General features: G+C 40.8%; 3 protein-coding genes across 3 annotated transcripts in view; 2 read left to right on the top strand and 1 right to left on the bottom strand.

Moving 5' to 3' along the window:
• Window positions 1-516: 516 nt before the first annotated feature.
• The window catches only part of Ttc7 (tetratricopeptide repeat domain 7), a 64,295-nt gene continuing 41,677 nt past the window's right edge, over window positions 517-23,134 (bottom strand). Inside the window, exon 18 of the mRNA XM_090109501.1 lies at window positions 517-756. The gene's annotated coding sequence lies outside the window, so the exon portion shown is untranslated. The remainder of the gene's footprint in view (window positions 757-23,134) is intronic.
• LOC149903136 (uncharacterized) lies at window positions 8,997-13,390 on the top strand. The gene is made up of 2 exons (XM_090109189.1): window positions 8,997-9,963; window positions 12,754-13,390. Exons 1-2 carry the CDS (start codon window positions 9,177-9,179, stop codon window positions 12,765-12,767), a joined length of 801 nt encoding a protein of 266 aa, XP_089965315.1. The 5' UTR covers window positions 8,997-9,176; the 3' UTR covers window positions 12,768-13,390.
• Window positions 16,288-20,198, top strand: LOC149903135 (uncharacterized). Its single transcript, XM_090109187.1, has 2 exons — window positions 16,288-17,254; window positions 20,045-20,198. The coding sequence occupies exons 1-2, from the start codon at window positions 16,468-16,470 to the stop codon at window positions 20,056-20,058; spliced, it is 801 nt and encodes a 266-aa protein (XP_089965313.1). The 5' UTR covers window positions 16,288-16,467; the 3' UTR covers window positions 20,059-20,198.

The following is a 23,134-nucleotide window of genomic DNA, read 5'->3' as shown; positions in this document are numbered from 1 at the left end:
AATATGGTGTCAAAGGTGTAAGTAACCACTAGAATCTTCCTCCAATCAAAATAAGATTAAATAATGTGGTAAGATTTTGCATAAATAAATATTCTTATTTACTACATATTTTCTTTGATCAAATCTGATTGAAAAAAAAATCTGTTATACATTAATTTGTTAATTAAAACAAATATACTTGCAATTACAATAACCGATATACATATTTTGAAATACAAAAAAAACAGCTCAATGTGCAGTTAATCAAATTAAGTCACAAATTTCAAAATATACCTATACCAAGATGGCACTTAAACATAAAAAAATGCATTTTATTTATATTGCCACAACACATATTTGTTTTTTGTAAAAACGCCATCTAGTTACATTCATTGAAAACTGTTGTATGTCGCGTACGAAAAAAGTCAACGGAATCTTTTCTAGAATTTTTTTTATTCGCACATAAAAATAAACTTTTAGTCACAGAGCCATCTATCGGATAAAATCGGTAACTGAATTTCGTTGCGTTTTTTTAACAACCATTATATAATAGAATCGTGTATAGCTGTCTAGCTCAAACATACGCACTTGCTGTATTGCTATCTCTCTCCCACTTACAGCTATGTTTCTATTTCATATTACGGTTATTCGTGGCTCGTTGTGGATACAACTCGAGTTAACATGAACTTTCTCTTAACATAACCCTTATTTAATAGTTAAGTTCGTCGTCACGTGACGCTTTTGGCAGTACACTTACCCCCCCACCCAGTTGGACTCCTGAAAGAGAGAAAAGTTGGTTAAATACAGATAAATAGTTGTAAGAAAAAAAAAATGTATGCGTGTACGAGATGTACTCTAATACAAACGTAAGAAGTGAAACTTCTTTATGATCTTAAAAATGTCACGAGTATGGCGTAACGCAAAAATGTCACGCGTAAGGCGTAACGCAAAAATGTAACACTAAATTTTTGTCCAACCCCGATAAAGAAGTTTCACTTCAATAAATCTGACATTTTTGGTATTATGGCATTAAAATGCTTTATAAATATAAATTTATAAAGAATAGAATAAATTCGATCACTCTGGCGGGTCACGAGTGGCTGAGTTGGTCAAGCATCCGCCCCGGATTGGCGTGAAAGGATGCGATTTTTTCTATTCTTTATAAATTTATAAAAAATGAATCGTAAGTTATAACGTAACAAACTTGAATAATAAAACATCATGGGAAAATTCTTCAATATGAATTGCTTAGCAATAGAAAACATCTACGTTTCTGCGAAACAAAAATCAAACGGATAAAACAAAATAAATCACAAGAATACTTGTCCCTGGCTTATATTACGACGAACAAGTCTACCAATGCAAGTAATGACTGAGAGGTATGTTGTTTTTTTGTTGTTTGTTTGTTTGTTTGTTTGTTTGTCATTCATCCGCCTGCACCTGTTAATAGCTACTCAGCATATAAGCACGTATAACTCACTTGCCTGCAGCTGTTTATAGCTACTCTGCATATAACCACGTATAACTCACTTGCCTCCAGCTGTTTATAGCTTCTTCGCATATAAGCCCGTATAACTCACTTGTCTGCAGCTGTTTATAGCTACTCTGCTTATAATCGTGTATAACTCACTTGCCTGCAGCTGTTTATAGCTACTCTGCATATAATCAAGTGTAACTCACTTGCCTGCAGCTGTTTATAGCTTCTGCGCATATAAACACGTATAACTCACTTGCCTGCAGCTGTTTAAAGCTTCTGCGCATATAAACACGTATAACTCACTTGCCTGCAGCTGTTTATAGCTTCTTCGCATATAATCGTGTATAACTCACTTGCCTGCAGCTGTTTATAGCTACTCTGCATATAACCACGTATAACTCACTTGCCTGCAGCTGTTTATAGCTTCTTCACATATAATCGTGTATAACTCACTTGCCTGCAGCTGTTTATAGCTTCTGCGCATATAACCACGTATAACTCACTTGCCTGCAGCTGTTTATAGCTTCTGCGCATATAAACACGTATAACTCACTTGCCTGCAGCTGTTTATAGCTTCTGCGCATATAAATACGTATAACTCACTTGCCTGCAGCTGTTTATAGCTACTCTGCTTATAATCGTGTATAACTCACTTGCCTGCAGCTGTTTATAGCTACTCTGCATATAACCACGTATAACTCACTTGCCTGCAGCTGTTTATAGCTTCTCCGCATATAATCGTGTATAACTCACTTGCCTGCAGCTGTTTATAGCTACTATGCATATAACCACGTATAACTCACTTGCCTGCAGCTGTTTATAGCTTCTCCGCATATAATCGTGTTTAACTCACTTGCCTGCAGCTGTTTATAGCTTCTCCGCATATAACCACGTAAAACTCACTTGCCTGCAGCTGTTTATAGCTTCTCCGCATATAATCGTGAATAACTCACTTGCCTGCAGCTGTTTATAGCTACTCTGCATATAATCAAGTGTAACTCACTTGCCTGCAGCTGTTTAAAGCTACTCTGCATATAACCACGTATAACTCACTCGCCTGCAGCTGTTTATAGCTACTCTGCGTATAAGCACGTATAACTCACTTGCCTGCAGCTGTTTATAGCTACTCTGCATATAACCACGTATAACTCACTTGCCTGCAGCTGTTTATAGCTACTCTGCATATAACCACGTATAACTCACTTGCCTGCAGCTGTTTATAGCTTCTTCGCATATAATCGTGTATAACTCACTTGCCTGCAGCTGTTTATAGCTACTCTGCATATAACCACGTATAACTCACTTGCCTGCAGCTGTTTATAGCTACTCTGCATATAAACACGTATAACTCACTTGCCTGCAGCTGTTTATAGCTTCTTCGCATATAATCGTGTATAACTCACTTGCCTGCAGCTGTTTATAGCTACTCTGCATATAACCACGTATAACTCACTTGCCTGCAGCTGTTTATAGCTTCTCCGCATATAATCGTGTATAACTCACTTGCCTGCAGCTGTTTATAGCTACTCTGCGTATAAGCACGTATAACTCACTTGCCTGCAGCTGTTTATAGCTTCTGCGCATATGAACACGTATAACTCACTTGCCTGCAGCTGTTTATAGCTTCTCTGCATATAATCGTGTATAACTCACTTGCCTGCAGCTGTTTATAGCTACTCTGCATATAACCACGTATAACTCACTTGCCTGCAGCTGTTTATAGCTTCTGCGCATATAACCACGTATAACTCACTTGCCTGCAGCTGTTTATAGCTTCTGCGCATATAAACACGTATAACTCACTTGCCTGCAGCTGTTTATAGCTACTCTGCATATAACCACGTATAACTCACTTGCCTGCAGCTGTTTATAGCTACTCTGCATATAACCACGTATAACTCACTTGCCTGCAGCTACTCTGCATATAATCAAGTGTGACTCACTTGCCTGCAGCTGTTTATAGCTACTCTGCATATAACCACGTATAACTCACTCGCCTGCAGCTGTTTATAGCTACTCTGCGTATTAGCACGTATAACTCACTTGCCTGCAGCTGTTTATAGCTACTCTGCATATAACCACGTATAACTCACTTGCCTGCAGCTGTTTATAGCTACTCTGCATATAACCACGTATAACTCACTTGCCTGCAGCTGTTAATAGCTTCTTCGCATATATTCGTGTATAACTCACTTGCCTGCAGCTGTTTATAGCTACTCTGCATATAACCACGTATAACTCACTTGCCTGCAGCTGTTTATAGCTACTCTGGATATAACCATGTATAACTCACTTGCCTGCAGCTGTTTATAGCTTCTCCGCATATAATCGTGTATAACTCACTTGCCTGCAGCTGTTTATAGCTACTCTGCATATAACCACGTATAACTCACTTGCCTGCAGCTGTTTATAGCTTCTCCGCATATAATAGTGTATAACTCACTTGCCTGCAGCTGTTTATAGCTACTCTGCATATAACCACGTATAACTCACTTGCCTGCAGCTGTTTATAGCTTCTCCGCATATAATCGTGTATAACTCACTTGCCTGCAGCTGTTTATAGCTTCTGCGCATATAAACACGTATAACTCACTTGCCTGCAGCTGTTTATAGCTTCTCTGCATATAATCGTGTATAACTCACTTGCCTGCAGCTGTTTATAGCTTCTGCGCATATAAACACGTATAACTCACTTGCCTGCAGCTGTTTATAGCTACTCTGCATATAACCACGTATAACTCACTTGCCTGCCGCTGTTTATAGCTTCTCCGCATATAACCACGTATAACTCACTTGCCTGCAGCTGTTTATAGCTTCTTCGCATATAATCGTGTATAACTCACTTGCCTGCAGCTGTTTATAGCTACTCTGCATATAACCACGTATTACTCACTTGCCTGCAGCTGTTTATAGCTTCTTTGCATATAAACACGTAAAACTCACTTGCCTGCAGCTGTTTATAGCTACTCTGCATATAACCACGTATAACTCACTTGCCTGCAGCTGTTTATAGTTTCTCCGCATATAATCGTGTATAACTCACTTGCCTGCAGCTGTTTATAGCTACTCTGCATATAACCACGTATAACTCACTTGCCTGCAGCTGTTTATAGCTACTCTGCATATAACCACGAATAACTCACTTGTCTGTAGCTGTTTATAGCTTCTTCGCATATAAACACGTATTACTCACTTGCCTGCAGCTGTTTATAGCTTCTTCGCATATAAACACGTAAAACTCACTTGCCTGCAGCTGTTTATAGCTACTCTGCATATAACCACGTATAACTCACTTGCCTGCAGCTGTTTATAGCTTCTCCGCATATAAACACGTATAACTCACTTGTCTGCAGCTGTTTATAGCTTCTTCGCATATAATCGTGTATAACTCACTTGCCTGCAGCTGTTTATAGCTACTCTGCATATAACCACGTATTACTCACTTGCCTGCAGCTGTTTATAGCTTCTTTGCATATAAACACGTAAAACTCACTTGCCTGCAGCTGTTTATAGCTACTCTGCATATAACCACGTATAACTCACTTGCCTGCAGCTGTTTATAGCTTCTCCGCATATAAACACGTATAACTCACTTGTCTGCAGCTGTTTATAGCTTCTTCGCATATTATCGTGTATAACTCACTTGCCTGCAGCTGTTTATAGCTACTCTGCATATAACCACGTATTACTCACTTGCCTGCAGCTGTTTATAGCTTCTTTGCATATAAACACGTAAAACTCACTTGCCTGCAGCTGTTTATAGCTATTCTGCATATAACCACGTATAACTCACTTGCCTGCAGCTGTTTATAGTTTCTCCGCATATAATCGTGTATAACTCACTTGCCTGCAGCTGTTTATAGCTACTCTGCATATAACCACGTATAACTCACTTGCCTGCAGCTGTTTATAGCTTCTTCGCATATAATCGTGTATAACTCACTTGCCTGCAGCTGTTTATAGCTACTCTGGATATAACCACGTAAAACTCACTTGCCTGCAGCTGTTTATAGCTTCTCCGCATATAATCGTGAATAACTCACTTGCCTGCAGCTGTTTATAGCTACTCTGGATATAACCATGTAAAACTCACTTGCCTGCAGCTGTTTATAGCTTCTCCGCATATAATCGTGTATAACTCACTTGCCTGCAGCTGATTATAGCTACTCTGCATATAACCACGTATAACTCACTTGCCTGCAGCTGTTTATAGCTTCTCCGCATATAATCGTGTATAACTCACTTGCCTGCAGCTGTTTATAGCTACTCTGCATATAACCACGTATAACTCACTTGCCTGCAGCTGTTTATAGCTTCTCCGCATATAATCGTGTATAACTCACTTGCCTGCAGCTGTTTATAGCTTCTGCGCATATAAACACGTATAACTCACTTGCCTGCAGCTGTTTATAGCTTCTCTGCATATAATCATGTATAACTCACTTGCCTGCAGCTGTTTGTAGCTTCTGCGCATATAAACACGTATAACTCACTTGCCTGCAGCTGTTTATAGCTACTCTGCATATAACCACGTATAACTCACTTGCCTGCAGCTGTTTATAGCTTCTTCGCATATAATCGTGTATAACTCACTTGCTTGCGGCTGTTTATAGCTTCTCCGCATATAATCGTGTATAACTCACTTGCCTGCAGCTGTTTATAGCTACTCTGCATATAACCACGTATAACTCACTTGCCTGCAGCTGTTTATAGCTTCTTCACATATAATCGTATATAACTCACTTGCCTGCGGCTGTTTATAGCTTCTCCGCATATAATCATGTATAACTCACTTGCCTGCAGCTATTTATAGCTACTCTGCATATAACCACGTATAAATCACTTGCCTTCAGCTGTTTATAGCTTCTTCGCATATAAGCACGTATAACTCACTTGTCTGCAGCTGTTTATAGCTACTCTGCATCTAAGCACGTATAACTCACTTGCCTGCAGCTGTTTATAGCTACTCTGCGTATAAGCACGTATAACTCACTTGCCTGCAGCTGTTTATAGCTACTCTGCTTATAATCGTGTATAACTCACTTGCCTGCAGCTGTTTATAGCTACTCTGCATATAATCAAGTGTAACTCACTTGCCTGCAGCTGTTTATAGCTTCTGCGCATATAAACACGTATAACTCACTTGCCTGCAGCTGTTTATAGCTTCTCTGCATATAATCGTGTATAACTCACTTGCCTGCAGCTGTTTATAGCTTCTGCGCATATAAACACGTATAACTCACTTGCCTGCAGCTGTTTATAGCTTCTTCGCATATAAACACGTATAACTCACTTGCCTGCAACTGTTTATAGCTTCTTCGCATATAATCGTGTATAACTCACTTGCCTGCAGCTGTTTATAGCTACTCTGCATATAACCACGTATAACTCACTTGCCTGCAGCTGTTTATAGCTACTCTGCATCTAAGCACGTATAACTCACTTGCCTGCAGCTGTTTATAGCTACTCTGCGTATAAGCACGTATAACTTACTTGCCTGCAGCTGTTTATAGCTACTCTGCTTATAATCGTGTATAACTCACTTGCCTGCAGCTGTTTATAGCTACTCTGCATCTAAGCACGTATAACTCACTTGCCTGCAGCTGTTTATAGCTACTCTGCGTATAAGCACGTATAACTTACTTGCCTGCAGCTGTTTATAGCTACTCTGCTTATAATCGTGTATAACTCACTTGCCTGCAGCTGTTTATAGCTACTCTGCATATAATCAAGTGTAACTCACTTGCCTGCAGCTGTTTATAGCTTCTGCGCATATAAACACGTATAACTCACTTGCCTGCAGCTGTTTATAGCTTCTCTGCATATAATCGTGTATAACTCACTTGCCTGCAGCTGTTTATAGCTTCTGCGCATATAACCACGTATAACTCACTTGCCTGCAGCTGTTTATAGCTTCTGCGCATATAAACACGTATAACTCACTTGCCTGCAGCTGTTTATAGCTTCTTCGCATATAAACACGTATAACTCACTTGCCTGCAACTGTTTACAGCTTCTTCGCATATAATCGTGTATAACTCACTTGCCTGCAGCTGTTTATAGCTACTCTGCATATAACCACGTATAACTCACTTGCCTGCAGCTGTTTATAGCTTCTTCGCATATAATCGTGTATAACTCACTTGCCTGCAGCTGTTTATAGCTACTCTGCATATAACCACGTATAACTCACTTGCCTGCAGCTGTTTATAGCTTCTGCGCATATAACCACGTATAACTCACTTGCCTGCAGCTGTTTATAGCTACTCTGCATATAACCACGTATAACTCACTTGCCTGCAGCTGTTTATAGCTACTCTGGATATAACCACGTATAACTCCCTTGCCTGCAGCTGTTTATAGCTTCTCCGTATATAATCGTGTATAACTCACTTGCCTGCAGCTGTTTATAGCTACTCTGCATATAACCACGTATAACTCACTTGCCTGCAGCTGTTTATAGCTTCTCCGCATATAATCGTGTTTAACTCACTTGCCTGCAGCTGTTTATAGCTTCTCCGCATATAACCACATAAAACTCACTTGCCTGCAGCTGTTTATAGCTTCTGCGCATATAAACACGTATAACTCACTTGCCTGCAGCTGTTTATAGCTTCTTCGCATATAAACACGTATAACTCACTTGCCTGCAACTGTTTATAGCTTCTTCGCATATAATCGTGTATAACTCACTTGCCTGCAGCTGTTTATAGCTACTCTGCATATAACCACGTATAACTCACTTGCCTGCAGCTGTTTATAGCTACTCTGGATATAACCATGTATAACTCACTTGCCTGCAGCTGTTTATAGCTTCTCCGCATATAATCGTGTATAACTCACTTGCTTGCAGCTGTTTATAGCTACTCTGCATATAACCACGTATAACTCACTTGCCTGCAGCTGTTTGTAGCTTCTGCGCATATAAACACGTATAACTCACTTGCCTGCAGCTGTTTATAGCTACTCTGCATATAACCACGTATAACTCACTTGCCTGCAGCTGTTTATAGCTTCTCCGCATATAATCGTGTATAACTCACTTGCCTGCAGCTGTTTATAGCTTCTGCGCATATAAACACGTATAACTCACTTGCCAGCAGCTGTTTATAGCTTCTCTGCATATAATCGTGTATAACTCACTTGCCTGCGGCTGTCTATAGCTTCTCCGCATATAATCATGTATAACTCACTTGCCTGCAGCTATTTATAGCTACTCTGCATATAACCACGTATAACTCACTTGCCTCCAGCTGTTTATAGCTTCTTCGCATATAAGCACGTATAACTCACTTGTCTGCAGCTGTTTATAGCTACTCTGCATCTAAGCACGTATAACTCACTTGCCTGCAGCTGTATATAGCTACTCTGCGTATAAGCACGTATAACTTACTTGCCTGCAGCTGTTTATAGCTACGCTGCTTATAATCGTGTATAACTCACTTGCCTGCAGCTGTTTATAGCTACTCTGCATATAATCAAGTGTAACTCACTTGCCTGCAGCTGTTTATAGCTTCTGCGCATATAAACACGTATAACTGTTGTATACTTAGTTTGTATATGTGTGCGTGGCTGCGTCCGCGCCGGTGTTCAAGTTATAAATTAAAGCAGTGCGAATCGAGCCGTTAAGTGTTTCACTTGTTCCCTACTACGTATCTAACAGTGGCGACGATATACCCACGCGACGTTACGAATTACCTAATAAGAATAGCAGCGTAAAATGTCGAGTACGAACGTGCAATACGGAATTCTAAATAGTTTTGACCACAACACACAAACGTGGAAAACTTATAAAGGTCGTATTAAGCAATATTTCATTGCAAATGAGATCTCCGACCGTTCTGATACGGGGGGCAAGAAGAGGAAGGCGATATTGCTCAGCGCACTCACTGAAGAAACCTACAAATTAGCAACAGAAGTGGTCTTACCGAAGGATATCGACGATGTGCCATACGATGAGTTATTGGCTTTGTTGGACACGCATTTCACGCCCAAAAGTGTTGGGTTTGGTGACCGTCATAACTTTTATTCGGCCGTGCAAATGACGGGTGAATCTTATTCGCAATGGGCCGCTAGATTACGTGGCTTGACAGCAAGGTGTGGCTTTCTCAACGTGGAAGAGGCGTTGCGTGACAAGTTTATAATGGGCATGCAACCGGGACGCGAAAAGGAGGAGTTGTACACGAAGGATCCGTCTGACCTTACTCTGGCCAAGGTCGTGGAGCTGGCGGAGAACCTGAGCCGCGCGCGCTCCGCAGTGGCGGCGGCGCGCGAGGCACCCTCGGCGGCTACCGTAGTCGATGAGTTTTACAAAATTTCGAGTGAAAAAAAGAAAGTGAAGTGCAGTGTGTGTGGGTTTACAAATCATAAATCGTCGGACTGTAGGTTTGCTAATTATGTATGTAGGAAATGCCATGTGAAGGGTCATTTACGTAAAATGTGCACCAAAGTCAATTATGTAATGTCGGATGGTGGTGATAAGGGTGAGGATAACGTGGATGATGACGGTAAGCTTTTTTATATACGCTCGTTCAGGGGGCGACCTATGGTAGAAACTGTATTAATTAGGAATGTTCCATTTAAATTTCAAATAGACAGTGGGTCTACTGTATCTGTGATATCGGAACACTTTTATAAAATCAATTTTAAAGACGTGCCCTTATCTAGTACGAACAAGCAGCTAATAACCTATAATGGTATGAAAATTATTTGTTTAGGTACGTTTAGTTTACCATTATGCTATGCAAATCAAAAGCACGTTATAACTTTATATGTCGTGCGCGATGGGGGACCTCCGCTGTTGGGTAGGGATTTTATTTCAAATTTTAAATTGCAATTAGTCCCTGTAAATTATTGCGAAGATTCCGAATTACTAGAAAAAAAATTACAACAACAGTATGCTGAACTATTTTCAGATAAACTTGGTACATTTAATAAATATAAGGTTAAGTTAGTATTAAAAGATAATGTAAAACCAATTTTTTGTAAGGCGCGCCCGGTGGCGTTTGCATTGCGTGAAAAAGTAAACAGAGAAATTGATAGGTTGTTGGAATTAGGTATTTTAGAGTCTGTTGAATATTCCGATTACGCTTCACCTATCGTACCGGTGCTTAAACGTGATGGTTCTGTGCGTTTGTGTGCCGATTACTCTGGAACTATTAACAAACAATTAGTGGTCGAGAAATATCCGCTTCCAACCACTAGTGAATTATTTTCACGCATTCATGGGGGTCAACAGTTTAGTAAGCTAGATCTTTCGATGGCCTACAATCAATTTTTATTAGAAGATGATTCAAAAAACGTCACTACCATCAATACTAACCGCGGATTATTTCGTTTTACACGCCTAGTATTTGGATTAGCTAGCGCGCCGTCTATTTTTCAGCGCGCAATGGAAGTGGTGCTGTCGGGAATCGATGGAGTATTGTGTCTATTGGATGACATACTTATAACAGGAAAGGACAAGGAGGAACATATGGTGAGGTTGAACGCCGTCCTGAAACGTCTACAGGACGCCGGCCTATCCTTGCAGAAAGAAAAATGTAATTTTTTTTCAAAACGAAGTGCGCTATTTAGGTTACATAATTTCTAAGGACGGATTAAGGAAAGAGCCAGAGAAAGTCAGGGCAATGTTAGAAGCTCCGATTCCAAAAAATGTAAATGAATTGCAGTCGTTTTTAGGGTTAATAAATTATTATAGGAATTTTGTTCCGAATGCATCAACCGTGTTAACTCCGCTGTACGATTTGTTAAAAAAAAATTGTAAATGGAAATGGGGAGAAGTCCAGGACGAAGCCTTTAACAATATTAAAAGTTTAATGACATCTGAGCAAGTTTTAGCACATTTCGACCCGACCGCACAATTAATTTTGACTGTAGACGCGTCGCCCACTGGGCTCGGCGCGATTCTTTCTCAGCTAGAATCGTCGGGAATCGAAAGGCCTATTTCTTTCGTGTCACGTACTTTAAATTCCGCGGAGAAGCACTACGCTCAGATACAAAAGGAAGCAACCGCTATTGTTTACGGAGTTCGTCGTTTCCATCAATATCTATACGGTAGAACAGTACCATTTATTTTACGTACAGACCATAAACCCTTAATTACAATTTTTGGCCCGCATAAAGGTATACCTGAATTATCGGCGAATAAACTGCAACGGTACGCATTATTCCTAAGTAGTTATAATTATAAAATAGAATACATTCGGAGCGCTGATAACAGCGCGGATTATCTCTCACGGGCGAGCGTGCAACGCGAAGCGCACGAGTGCGCGTGTACCGAACAGTGTAGGTGTTGTGATTGCGAGGTGGCGTACGATCGGGCAACATATGTTTGTTTTGTCGTCGAGGGAAGTATGCCGGTTACCTTAAACAAGTTGCGATCGGAAACTAAACGTGATGAGGTTTTAGCTCGAGTGATTTTTTATATTTTAAATGGATGGCCTCCGAAAGTAGCCGATGTACAGTTAAAACCATTTTATTTATGTAGGAATCAGCTGTCATACGAAAACGGTTGCGTTATGAGGGGTCATAAAGTTGTTTTACCAGTAAGCTTGCATTCGTCAATTTTAAATGAATTACATATTTCTCATTTGGGAATAGTTAAAACCAAAGCTGAGGCCCGTTCTAGATTTTGGTTTCCCGGTATTGACCGAGCTATTGAGTCAATGATAGGTTCATGCGAAGTGTGTATACAATTACGTCCCTCACCCCCCCGCGCTCCGGTCGTCGCTTGGGAGTACCCGTCGCATCCGTTTGAAAGAATACACATAGATTTTTTAGGTCCTATTAAAGGATGTGTTTATTTGGTAGTCGTTGACGCACACACAAAGTGGCTTGAAGTTTATAACATGAAAACTGCTACATCTTCAGCCGCCGTTATAAAAAATATTTGTGAGTTTTCATCTAGGTTCGGAGTTCCATGTTCGATAGTTAGCGATAACGGCACAGCTTTTTGTTCTAAAGAATTCCAATCGTTTTGCAAGTTAAACGGAATTTCTCATGTGACGTCACCTGTGTATCATCCGCCGAGTAATGGCCAGGCGGAAAGTTTTGTTAAAATAGTTAAAAAGGGATTAAAATCTTGCTTATTGTCGGGAAATAACATTAGAGATACGTCGTTAAATTTGCTTAAGTATCTCATGGATTACCGCAACTCTGTTCATACTTCTACAGGGTTATCCCCAGCTCAGAAAGTATTTGGACGTAAGTTAAGATTTCGTTTAGATTTAATTCATCCAAAGTCATCGTTACCCTTGTCACCATCTCTGTCTAACCTTAATAATGATAATCGTCAGTGTATGCAGTCTAAGGAACGAAACGATAAACATATAATTGATTTTAAAAAGAACGATATTGTGTTATACAAAAAATTTGAAAATAAATCCAAATATTCATGGAAGAAAGGTATTGTTCAAAGACGGTTAGGAAAGGTTACGTATATTATAAGAGATATCGACAGTTTAGAAACAATAAAGAGGCATGTTAATCAGTTGTTACGGTATAAGGGGCTAAGTAACAATCAATGGGATATCAGGGACAGTCCAAGCGCTGACCTGCTTGAACCTCCACCCACACTTCCGTCACCGTCGTCATCGTCGCGATCGTGTGTGTCGCCTACCAGCCAGGCGCCGCATCACGTGAGAGGACGCAGAGCAGAATTCTACGTGCCATGCGATCTTCCACCAGATACGTTGGACGGTGGTGATGAGAGGGCTCAGGAGGGGCAAATGGAAGTGAGGGATGTTGGTGATATGGAAGATGAGTTCCATGAAGCAGAAACATAAGGGTGGAGGGTTTTTCTGTTAATTTTGTATCTTTTTACTAATTTATTATTATAATAGGGGGAGGAATGTTGTATACTTAGTTTGTATATGTGTGCGTGGCTGCGTCCGCGCCGGTGTTCAAGTTATAAATTAAAGCAGTGCGAATCGAGCCGTTAAGTGTTTCACTTGTTCCCTACTACGTATCTAACAATAACTCACTTGCCAGCAGCTGTTTATAGCTTCTCTGCATATAATCGTGTATAACTCACTTGCCTGCAGCTGTTTATGGCTTCTGCGCATATAACCACGTATAACTCACTTGCCTGCAGCTGTTTATAGCTTCTGCGCATATAAACACGTATAACTCACTTGCCTGCAGCTGTTTATAGCTTCTTCGCATATAAACACGTATAACTCACTTGCCTGCAGCTGTTTATAGCTTCTTCGCATATAATCGTGTATAACTCACTTGCCTGCAGCTGTTTATAGCTTCTGCGCATATAAACACGTATAACTCACTTGCCTGCAGCTGTTTATAGCTTCTTCGCCTATAATCGTGTATAACTCACTTGCCTGCAGCTGTTTATAGCTACTCTGCATATAACCACGTATAACTCACTTGCCTGCAGCTGTTTATAGCTTCTTCGCATATAATCGTGTATAACTCACTTGCCTGCAGCTGTTTATAGCTACTCTGCATATAACCACGTATAACTCACTTGCCTGCAGCTGTTTATAGCTACTCTGGATATAACCACGTATAACTCACTTGCCTGCAGCTGTTTATAGCTTCTCCGCATATAATCGAGTATAACTCACTTGCCTGCAGCTGTTTATAGCTACTCTGCATATTACCACGTATAACTCACTTGCCTGCAGCTGTTTATAGCTTCTCCGCATATAATCGTGTTTAACTCACTTGCCTGCAGCTGTTTATAGCTTCTCCGCATATAATCGTGTATAACTCACTTGCCTGCAGCTGTTTATAGCTTCTCCGCATATAATCGTGTATAACTCACTTGCCTGCAGCTGTTTATAGCTACTCTGCATATAACCACGTATAACTCACTTGCCTGCAGCTGTTTATAGCTACTCTGGATATAACCACGTATAACTCACTTGCCTGCAGCTGTTTATAGCTTCTCCGCATATAATCGAGTATAACTCACTTGCCTGCAGCTGTTTATAGCTACTCTGCTTATAATCGTGTATAACTCACTTGCCTGCAGCTGTTTATAGCTACTCTGCATATAATCAAGTGTAACTCACTTGCCTGCAGCTGTTTATAGCTTCTGCGCATATAAACACGTATAACTCACTTGCCTGCAGCTGTTTATAGCTTCTCTGCATATAATCGTGTATAACTCACTTGCCTGCAGCTGTTTATAGCTTCTGCGCATATAACCACGTATAACTCACTTGCCTGCAGCTGTTTATAGCTTCTGCGCATATAAACACGTATAACTCACTTGCCTGCAGCTGTTTATAGCTTCTTCGCATATAAACACGTATAACTCACTTGCCTGCAACTGTTTACAGCTTCTTCGCATATAATCGTGTATAACTCACTTGCCTGCAGCTGTTTATAGCTACTCTGCATATAACCACGTATAACTCACTTGCCTGCAGCTGTTTATAGCTTCTTCGCATATAATCGTGTATAACTCACTTGCCTGCAGCTGTTTATAGCTACTCTGCATATAACCACGTATAACTCACTTGCCTGCAGCTGTTTATAGCTTCTGCGCATATAACCACGTATAACTCACTTGCCTGCAGCTGTTTATAGCTACTCTGCATATAACCACGTATAACTCACTTGCCTGCAGCTGTTTATAGCTACTCTGGATATAACCACGTATAACTCACTTGCCTGCAGCTGTTTATAGCTTCTCCGTATATAATCGTGTATAACTCACTTGCCTGCAGCTGTTTATAGCTACTCTGCATATAACCACGTATAACTCACTTGCCTGCAGCTGTTTATAGCTTCTCCGCATATAATCGTGTTTAACTCACTTGCCTGCAGCTGTTTATAGCTTCTCCGCATATAACCACATAAAACTCACTTGCCTGCAGCTGTTTATAGCTTCTGCGCATATAAACACGTATAACTCACTTGCCTGCAGCTGTTTATAGCTTCTTCGCATATAAACACGTATAACTCACTTGCCTGCAACTGTTTATAGCTTCTTCGCATATAATCGTGTATAACTCACTTGCCTGCAGCTGTTTATAGCTACTCTGCATATAACCACGTATAACTCACTTGCCTGCAGCTGTTTATAGCTACTCTGGATATAACCATGTATAACTCACTTGCCTGCAGCTGTTTATAGCTTCTCCGCATATAATCGTGTATAACTCACTTGCTTGCAGCTGTTTATAGCTACTCTGCATATAACCACGTATAACTCACTTGCCTGCAGCTGTTTGTAGCTTCTGCGCATATAAACACGTATAACTCACTTGCCTGCAGCTGTTTATAGCTACTCTGCATATAACCACGTATAACTCACTTGCCTGCAGCTGTTTATAGCTTCTCCGCATATAATCGTGTATAACTCACTTGCCTGCAGCTGTTTATAGCTTCTGCGCATATAAACACGTATAACTCACTTGCCAGCAGCTGTTTATAGCTTCTCTGCATATAATCGTGTATAACTCACTTGCCTGCGGCTGTCTATAGCTTCTCCGCATATAATCATGTATAACTCACTTGCCTGCAGCTATTTATAGCTACTCTGCATATAACCACGTATAACTCACTTGCCTCCAGCTGTTTATAGCTTCTTCGCATATAAGCACGTATAACTCACTTGTCTGCAGCTGTTTATAGCTACTCTGCATCTAAGCACGTATAACTCACTTGCCTGCAGCTGTATATAGCTACTCTGCGTATAAGCACGTATAACTTACTTGCCTGCAGCTGTTTATAGCTACGCTGCTTATAATCGTGTATAACTCACTTGCCTGCAGCTGTTTATAGCTACTCTGCATATAATCAAGTGTAACTCACTTGCCTGCAGCTGTTTATAGCTTCTGCGCATATAAACACGTATAACTGTTGTATACTTAGTTTGTATATGTGTGCGTGGCTGCGTCCGCGCCGGTGTTCAAGTTATAAATTAAAGCAGTGCGAATCGAGCCGTTAAGTGTTTCACTTGTTCCCTACTACGTATCTAACAGTGGCGACGATATACCCACGCGACGTTACGAATTACCTAATAAGAATAGCAGCGTAAAATGTCGAGTACGAACGTGCAATACGGAATTCTAAATAGTTTTGACCACAACACACAAACGTGGAAAACTTATAAAGGTCGTATTAAGCAATATTTCATTGCAAATGAGATCTCCGACCGTTCTGATACGGGGGGCAAGAAGAGGAAGGCGATATTGCTCAGCGCACTCACTGAAGAAACCTACAAATTAGCAACAGAAGTGGTCTTACCGAAGGATATCGACGATGTGCCATACGATGAGTTATTGGCTTTGTTGGACACGCATTTCACGCCCAAAAGTGTTGGGTTTGGTGACCGTCATAACTTTTATTCGGCCGTGCAAATGACGGGTGAATCTTATTCGCAATGGGCCGCTAGATTACGTGGCTTGACAGCAAGGTGTGGCTTTCTCAACGTGGAAGAGGCGTTGCGTGACAAGTTTATAATGGGCATGCAACCGGGACGCGAAAAGGAGGAGTTGTACACGAAGGATCCGTCTGACCTTACTCTGGCCAAGGTCGTGGAGCTGGCGGAGAACCTGAGCCGCGCGCGCTCCGCAGTGGCGGCGGCGCGCGAGGCACCCTCGGCGGCTACCGTAGTCGATGAGTTTTACAAAATTTCGAGTGAAAAAAAGAAAGTGAAGTGCAGTGTGTGTGGGTTTACAAATCATAAATCGTCGGACTGTAGGTTTGCTAATTATGTATGTAGGAAATGCCATGTGAAGGGTCATTTACGTAAAATGTGCACCAAAGTCAATTATGTAATGTCGGATGGTGGTGATAAGGGTGAGGATAACGTGGATGATGACGGTAAGCTTTTTTATATACGCTCGTTCAGGGGGCGACCTATGGTAGAAACTGTATTAATTAGGAATGTTCCATTTAAATTTCAAATAGACAGTGGGTCTACTGTATCTGTGATATCGGAACACTTTTATAAAATCAATTTTAAAGACGTGCCCTTATCTAGTACGAACAAGCAGCTAATAACCTATAATGGTATGAAAATTATTTGTTTAGGTACGTTTAGTTTACCATTATGCTATGCAAATCAAAAGCACGTTATAACTTTATATGTCGTGCGCGATGGGGGACCTCCGCTGTTGGGTAGGGATTTTATTTCAAATTTTAAATTGCAATTAGTCCCTGTAAATTATTGCGAAGATTCCGAATTACTAGAAAAAAAATTACAACAACAGTATGCTGAACTATTTTCAGATAAACTTGGTACATTTAATAAATATAAGGTTAAGTTAGTATTAAAAGATAATGTAAAACCAATTTTTTGTAAGGCGCGCCCGGTGGCGTTTGCATTGCGTGAAAAAGTAAACAGAGAAATTGATAGGTTGTTGGAATTAGGTATTTTAGAGTCTGTTGAATATTCCGATTACGCTTCACCTATCGTACCGGTGCTTAAACGTGATGGTTCTGTGCGTTTGTGTGCCGATTACTCTGGAACTATTAACAAACAATTAGTGGTCGAGAAATATCCGCTTCCAACCACTAGTGAATTATTTTCACGCATTCATGGGGGTCAACAGTTTAGTAAGCTAGATCTTTCGATGGCCTACAATCAATTTTTATTAGAAGATGATTCAAAAAACGTCACTACCATCAATACTAACCGCGGATTATTTCGTTTTACACGCCTAGTATTTGGATTAGCTAGCGCGCCGTCTATTTTTCAGCGCGCAATGGAAGTGGTGCTGTCGGGAATCGATGGAGTATTGTGTCTATTGGATGACATACTTATAACAGGAAAGGACAAGGAGGAACATATGGTGAGGTTGAACGCCGTCCTGAAACGTCTACAGGACGCCGGCCTATCCTTGCAGAAAGAAAAATGTAATTTTTTTTCAAAACGAAGTGCGCTATTTAGGTTACATAATTTCTAAGGACGGATTAAGGAAAGAGCCAGAGAAAGTCAGGGCAATGTTAGAAGCTCCGATTCCAAAAAATGTAAATGAATTGCAGTCGTTTTTAGGGTTAATAAATTATTATAGGAATTTTGTTCCGAATGCATCAACCGTGTTAACTCCGCTGTACGATTTGTTAAAAAAAAATTGTAAATGGAAATGGGGAGAAGTCCAGGACGAAGCCTTTAACAATATTAAAAGTTTAATGACATCTGAGCAAGTTTTAGCACATTTCGACCCGACCGCACAATTAATTTTGACTGTAGACGCGTCGCCCACTGGGCTCGGCGCGATTCTTTCTCAGCTAGAATCGTCGGGAATCGAAAGGCCTATTTCTTTCGTGTCACGTACTTTAAATTCCGCGGAGAAGCACTACGCTCAGATACAAAAGGAAGCAACCGCTATTGTTTACGGAGTTCGTCGTTTCCATCAATATCTATACGGTAGAACAGTACCATTTATTTTACGTACAGACCATAAACCCTTAATTACAATTTTTGGCCCGCATAAAGGTATACCTGAATTATCGGCGAATAGACTGCAACGGTACGCATTATTCCTAAGTAGTTATAATTATAAAATAGAATACATTCGGAGCGCTGATAACAGCGCGGATTATCTCTCACGGGCGAGCGTGCAACGCGAAGCGCACGAGTGCGCGTGTACCGAACAGTGTAGGTGTTGTGATTGCGAGGTGGCGTACGATCGGGCAACATATGTTTGTTTTGTCGTCGAGGGAAGTATGCCGGTTACCTTAAACAAGTTGCGATCGGAAACTAAACGTGATGAGGTTTTAGCTCGAGTGATTTTTTATATTTTAAATGGATGGCCTCCGAAAGTAGCCGATGTACAGTTAAAACCATTTTATTTATGTAGGAATCAGCTGTCATACGAAAACGGTTGCGTTATGAGGGGTCATAAAGTTGTTTTACCAGTAAGCTTGCATTCGTCAATTTTAAATGAATTACATATTTCTCATTTGGGAATAGTTAAAACCAAAGCTGAGGCCCGTTCTAGATTTTGGTTTCCCGGTATTGACCGAGCTATTGAGTCAATGATAGGTTCATGCGAAGTGTGTATACAATTACGTCCCTCACCCCCCCGCGCTCCGGTCGTCGCTTGGGAGTACCCGTCGCATCCGTTTGAAAGAATACACATAGATTTTTTAGGTCCTATTAAAGGATGTGTTTATTTGGTAGTCGTTGACGCACACACAAAGTGGCTTGAAGTTTATAACATGAAAACTGCTACATCTTCAGCCGCCGTTATAAAAAATATTTGTGAGTTTTCATCTAGGTTCGGAGTTCCATGTTCGATAGTTAGCGATAACGGCACAGCTTTTTGTTCTAAAGAATTCCAATCGTTTTGCAAGTTAAACGGAATTTCTCATGTGACGTCACCTGTGTATCATCCGCCGAGTAATGGCCAGGCGGAAAGTTTTGTTAAAATAGTTAAAAAGGGATTAAAATCTTGCTTATTGTCGGGAAATAACATTAGAGATACGTCGTTAAATTTGCTTAAGTATCTCATGGATTACCGCAACTCTGTTCATACTTCTACAGGGTTATCCCCAGCTCAGAAAGTATTTGGACGTAAGTTAAGATCTCGTTTAGATTTAATTCATCCAAAGTCATCGTTACCCTTGTCACCATCTCTGTCTAACCTTAATAATGATAATCGTCAGTGTATGCAGTCTAAGGAACGAAACGATAAACATATAATTGATTTTAAAAAGAACGATATTGTGTTATACAAAAAATTTGAAAATAAATCCAAATATTCATGGAAGAAAGGTATTGTTCAAAGACGGTTAGGAAAGGTTACGTATATTATAAGAGATATCGACAGTTTAGAAACAATAAAGAGGCATGTTAATCAGTTGTTACGGTATAAGGGGCTAAGTAACAATCAATGGGATATCAGGGACAGTCCAAGCGCTGACCTGCTTGAACCTCCACCCACACTTCCGTCACCGTCGTCATCGTCGCGATCGTGTGTGTCGCCTACCAGCCAGGCGCCGCATCACGTGAGAGGACGCAGAGCAGAATTCTACGTGCCATGCGATCTTCCACCAGATACGTTGGACGGTGGTGATGAGAGGGCTCAGGAGGGGCAAATGGAAGTGAGGGATGTTGGTGATATGGAAGATGAGTTCCATGAAGCAGAAACATAAGGGTGGAGGGTTTTTCTGTTAATTTTGTATCTTTTTACTAATTTATTATTATAATAGGGGGAGGAATGTTGTATACTTAGTTTGTATATGTGTGCGTGGCTGCGTCCGCGCCGGTGTTCAAGTTATAAATTAAAGCAGTGCGAATCGAGCCGTTAAGTGTTTCACTTGTTCCCTACTACGTATCTAACAATAACTCACTTGCCAGCAGCTGTTTATAGCTTCTCTGCATATAATCGTGTATAACTCACTTGCCTGCAGCTGTTTATGGCTTCTGCGCATATAACCACGTATAACTCACTTGCCTGCAGCTGTTTATAGCTTCTGCGCATATAAACACGTATAACTCACTTGCCTGCAGCTGTTTATAGCTTCTTCGCATATAAACACGTATAACTCACTTGCCTGCAGCTGTTTATAGCTTCTTCGCATATAATCGTGTATAACTCACTTGCCTGCAGCTGTTTATAGCTTCTGCGCATATAAACACGTATAACTCACTTGCCTGCAGCTGTTTATAGCTTCTTCGCCTATAATCGTGTATAACTCACTTGCCTGCAGCTGTTTATAGCTACTCTGCATATAACCACGTATAACTCACTTGCCTGCAGCTGTTTATAGCTTCTTCGCATATAATCGTGTATAACTCACTTGCCTGCAGCTGTTTATAGCTACTCTGCATATAACCACGTATAACTCACTTGCCTGCAGCTGTTTATAGCTACTCTGGATATAACCACGTATAACTCACTTGCCTGCAGCTGTTTATAGCTACTCTGGATATAACCACGTATAACTCACTTGCCTGCAGCTGTTTATAGCTTCTCCGCATATAATCGAGTATAACTCACTTGCCTGCAGCTGTTTATAGCTACTCTGCATATTACCACGTATAACTCACTTGCCTGCAGCTGTTTATAGCTTCTCCGCATATAATCGTGTTTAACTCACTTGCCTGCAGCTGTTTATAGCTTCTCCGCATATAATCGTGTATAACTCACTTGCCTGCAGCTGTTTATAGCTTCTCCGCATATAATCGTGTATAACTCACTTGCCTGCAGCTGTTTATAGCTACTCTGCATATAATCGTGTTTAACTCACTTGCCTGCAGCTGTTTATAGCTTCTCCGCATATAATCGTGTATAACTCACTTGCCTGCAGCTGTTTATAGCTACTCTGCATATAACCACGTATAACTCACTTGCCTGCAGCTGTTTATAGCTACTCTGGATATAACCACGTATAACTCACTTGCCTGCAGCTGTTTATAGCTACTCTGCATATAATCGTGTTTAACTCACTTGCCTGCAGCTATTTATAGCTTCTCCGCATATAATCGAGTATAACTCACTTGCCTGCAGCTGTTTATAGCTACTCTGCATATTACCACGTATAACTCACTTGCCTGCAGCTGTTTATAGCTTCTCCGCATATAATCGTGTTTAACTCACTTGCCTGCAGCTGTTTATAGCTTCTCCGCATATAATCGTGTATAACTCACTTGCCTGCAGCTGTTTATAGCTTCTCCGCATATAATCGTGTATAACTCACTTGCCTGCAGCTGTTTATAGCTACTCTGCATATAACCACGTATAACTCACTTGCCTGCAGCTGTTTATAGCTACTCTGGATATAACCACGTATAACTCACTTGCCTGCAGCTGTTTATAGCTTCTCCGCATATAATCGTGTATAACTCACTTGCCTGCAGCTGTTTATACCTACTCTGGATATAACCACGTATAACTCACTTGCCTGCAGCTGTTTATAGCTACTCTGCATATAACCACGTATAACTCACTTGCCTGCAGCTGTTTATAGCTTCTCCGCATATAATCGTGTATAACTCACTTGCCTGCAGCTGTTTATAGCTTCTCCGCATATAATCGTGTATAACTCACTTGCCTGCAGCTGTTTATAGCTTCTCCGCATATAATCGTGTATAACTGACTTGCCTGCAGCTGTTTATAGCTACTCTGCGTATAAGCACGTATAACTCACTTGCCTGCAGCTGTTTATAGCTACTCTGCTTATAATCGTGTATAACTCACTTGCCTGCAGCTGTTTATAGCTACTCTGCATATAATCAAGTGTAACTCACTTGCCTGCAGCTGTTTATAGCTTCTGCGCATATAATCGTGTATAACTCACTTGCCTGCAGCTGTTTATAGCTTCTTCGCATATAATCGTGTATAACTCACTTGCCTATTGAAAATAATATAAATGTAAAACTGCAGTGGATACCTTCCCATATTGGCTTAGCAGGGAATGAGGAGGCTGATCGTTTGGCAAAGGCTGCAATCAGTGACGGTTCGGAAATTTATATTCTTCCGAATCACTATGAACTTTTACCTAAATTTAAATTTTTATGTTTGGAGCAGTGGCGCGAGTATTTTGATGTCCGTTCAAAAACAAAGGGTATTTGGTACAAAATTATGCAAAGTCAGCCTCATCGTTCTCCTTGGTTTGTTGGAAATATACCGCGCAATATTGTTGTGTTGGCACATAGATTGCGTTCCGGGCACATGCCATTAAGAGCTTTTGCACATATGATGGGTAAAATAGAGTCTCCTTTGTGTATAATTTGTGGAAAGACCGAGGACG

This window comes from Colias eurytheme, chromosome 14 (genome assembly GCF_061535395.1).
Source record: "Colias eurytheme isolate Ceu_HAF_F1 chromosome 14, ilColEury1 Martin Lab GWU primary, whole genome shotgun sequence".
NCBI lineage: Eukaryota > Metazoa > Arthropoda > Insecta > Lepidoptera > Pieridae > Colias > Colias eurytheme.
This window is presented reverse-complemented; position numbering and strand designations above follow the sequence as displayed.

Coding starts and splice junctions, on each gene's coding strand:
- LOC149903135 (XM_090109187.1), top strand. CDS start 16,468: ATGTCGAGTACGAACGTGCAATACGGAATTCTAAATAGTTTTGACCAC.
- LOC149903136 (XM_090109189.1), top strand. CDS start 9,177: ATGTCGAGTACGAACGTGCAATACGGAATTCTAAATAGTTTTGACCAC.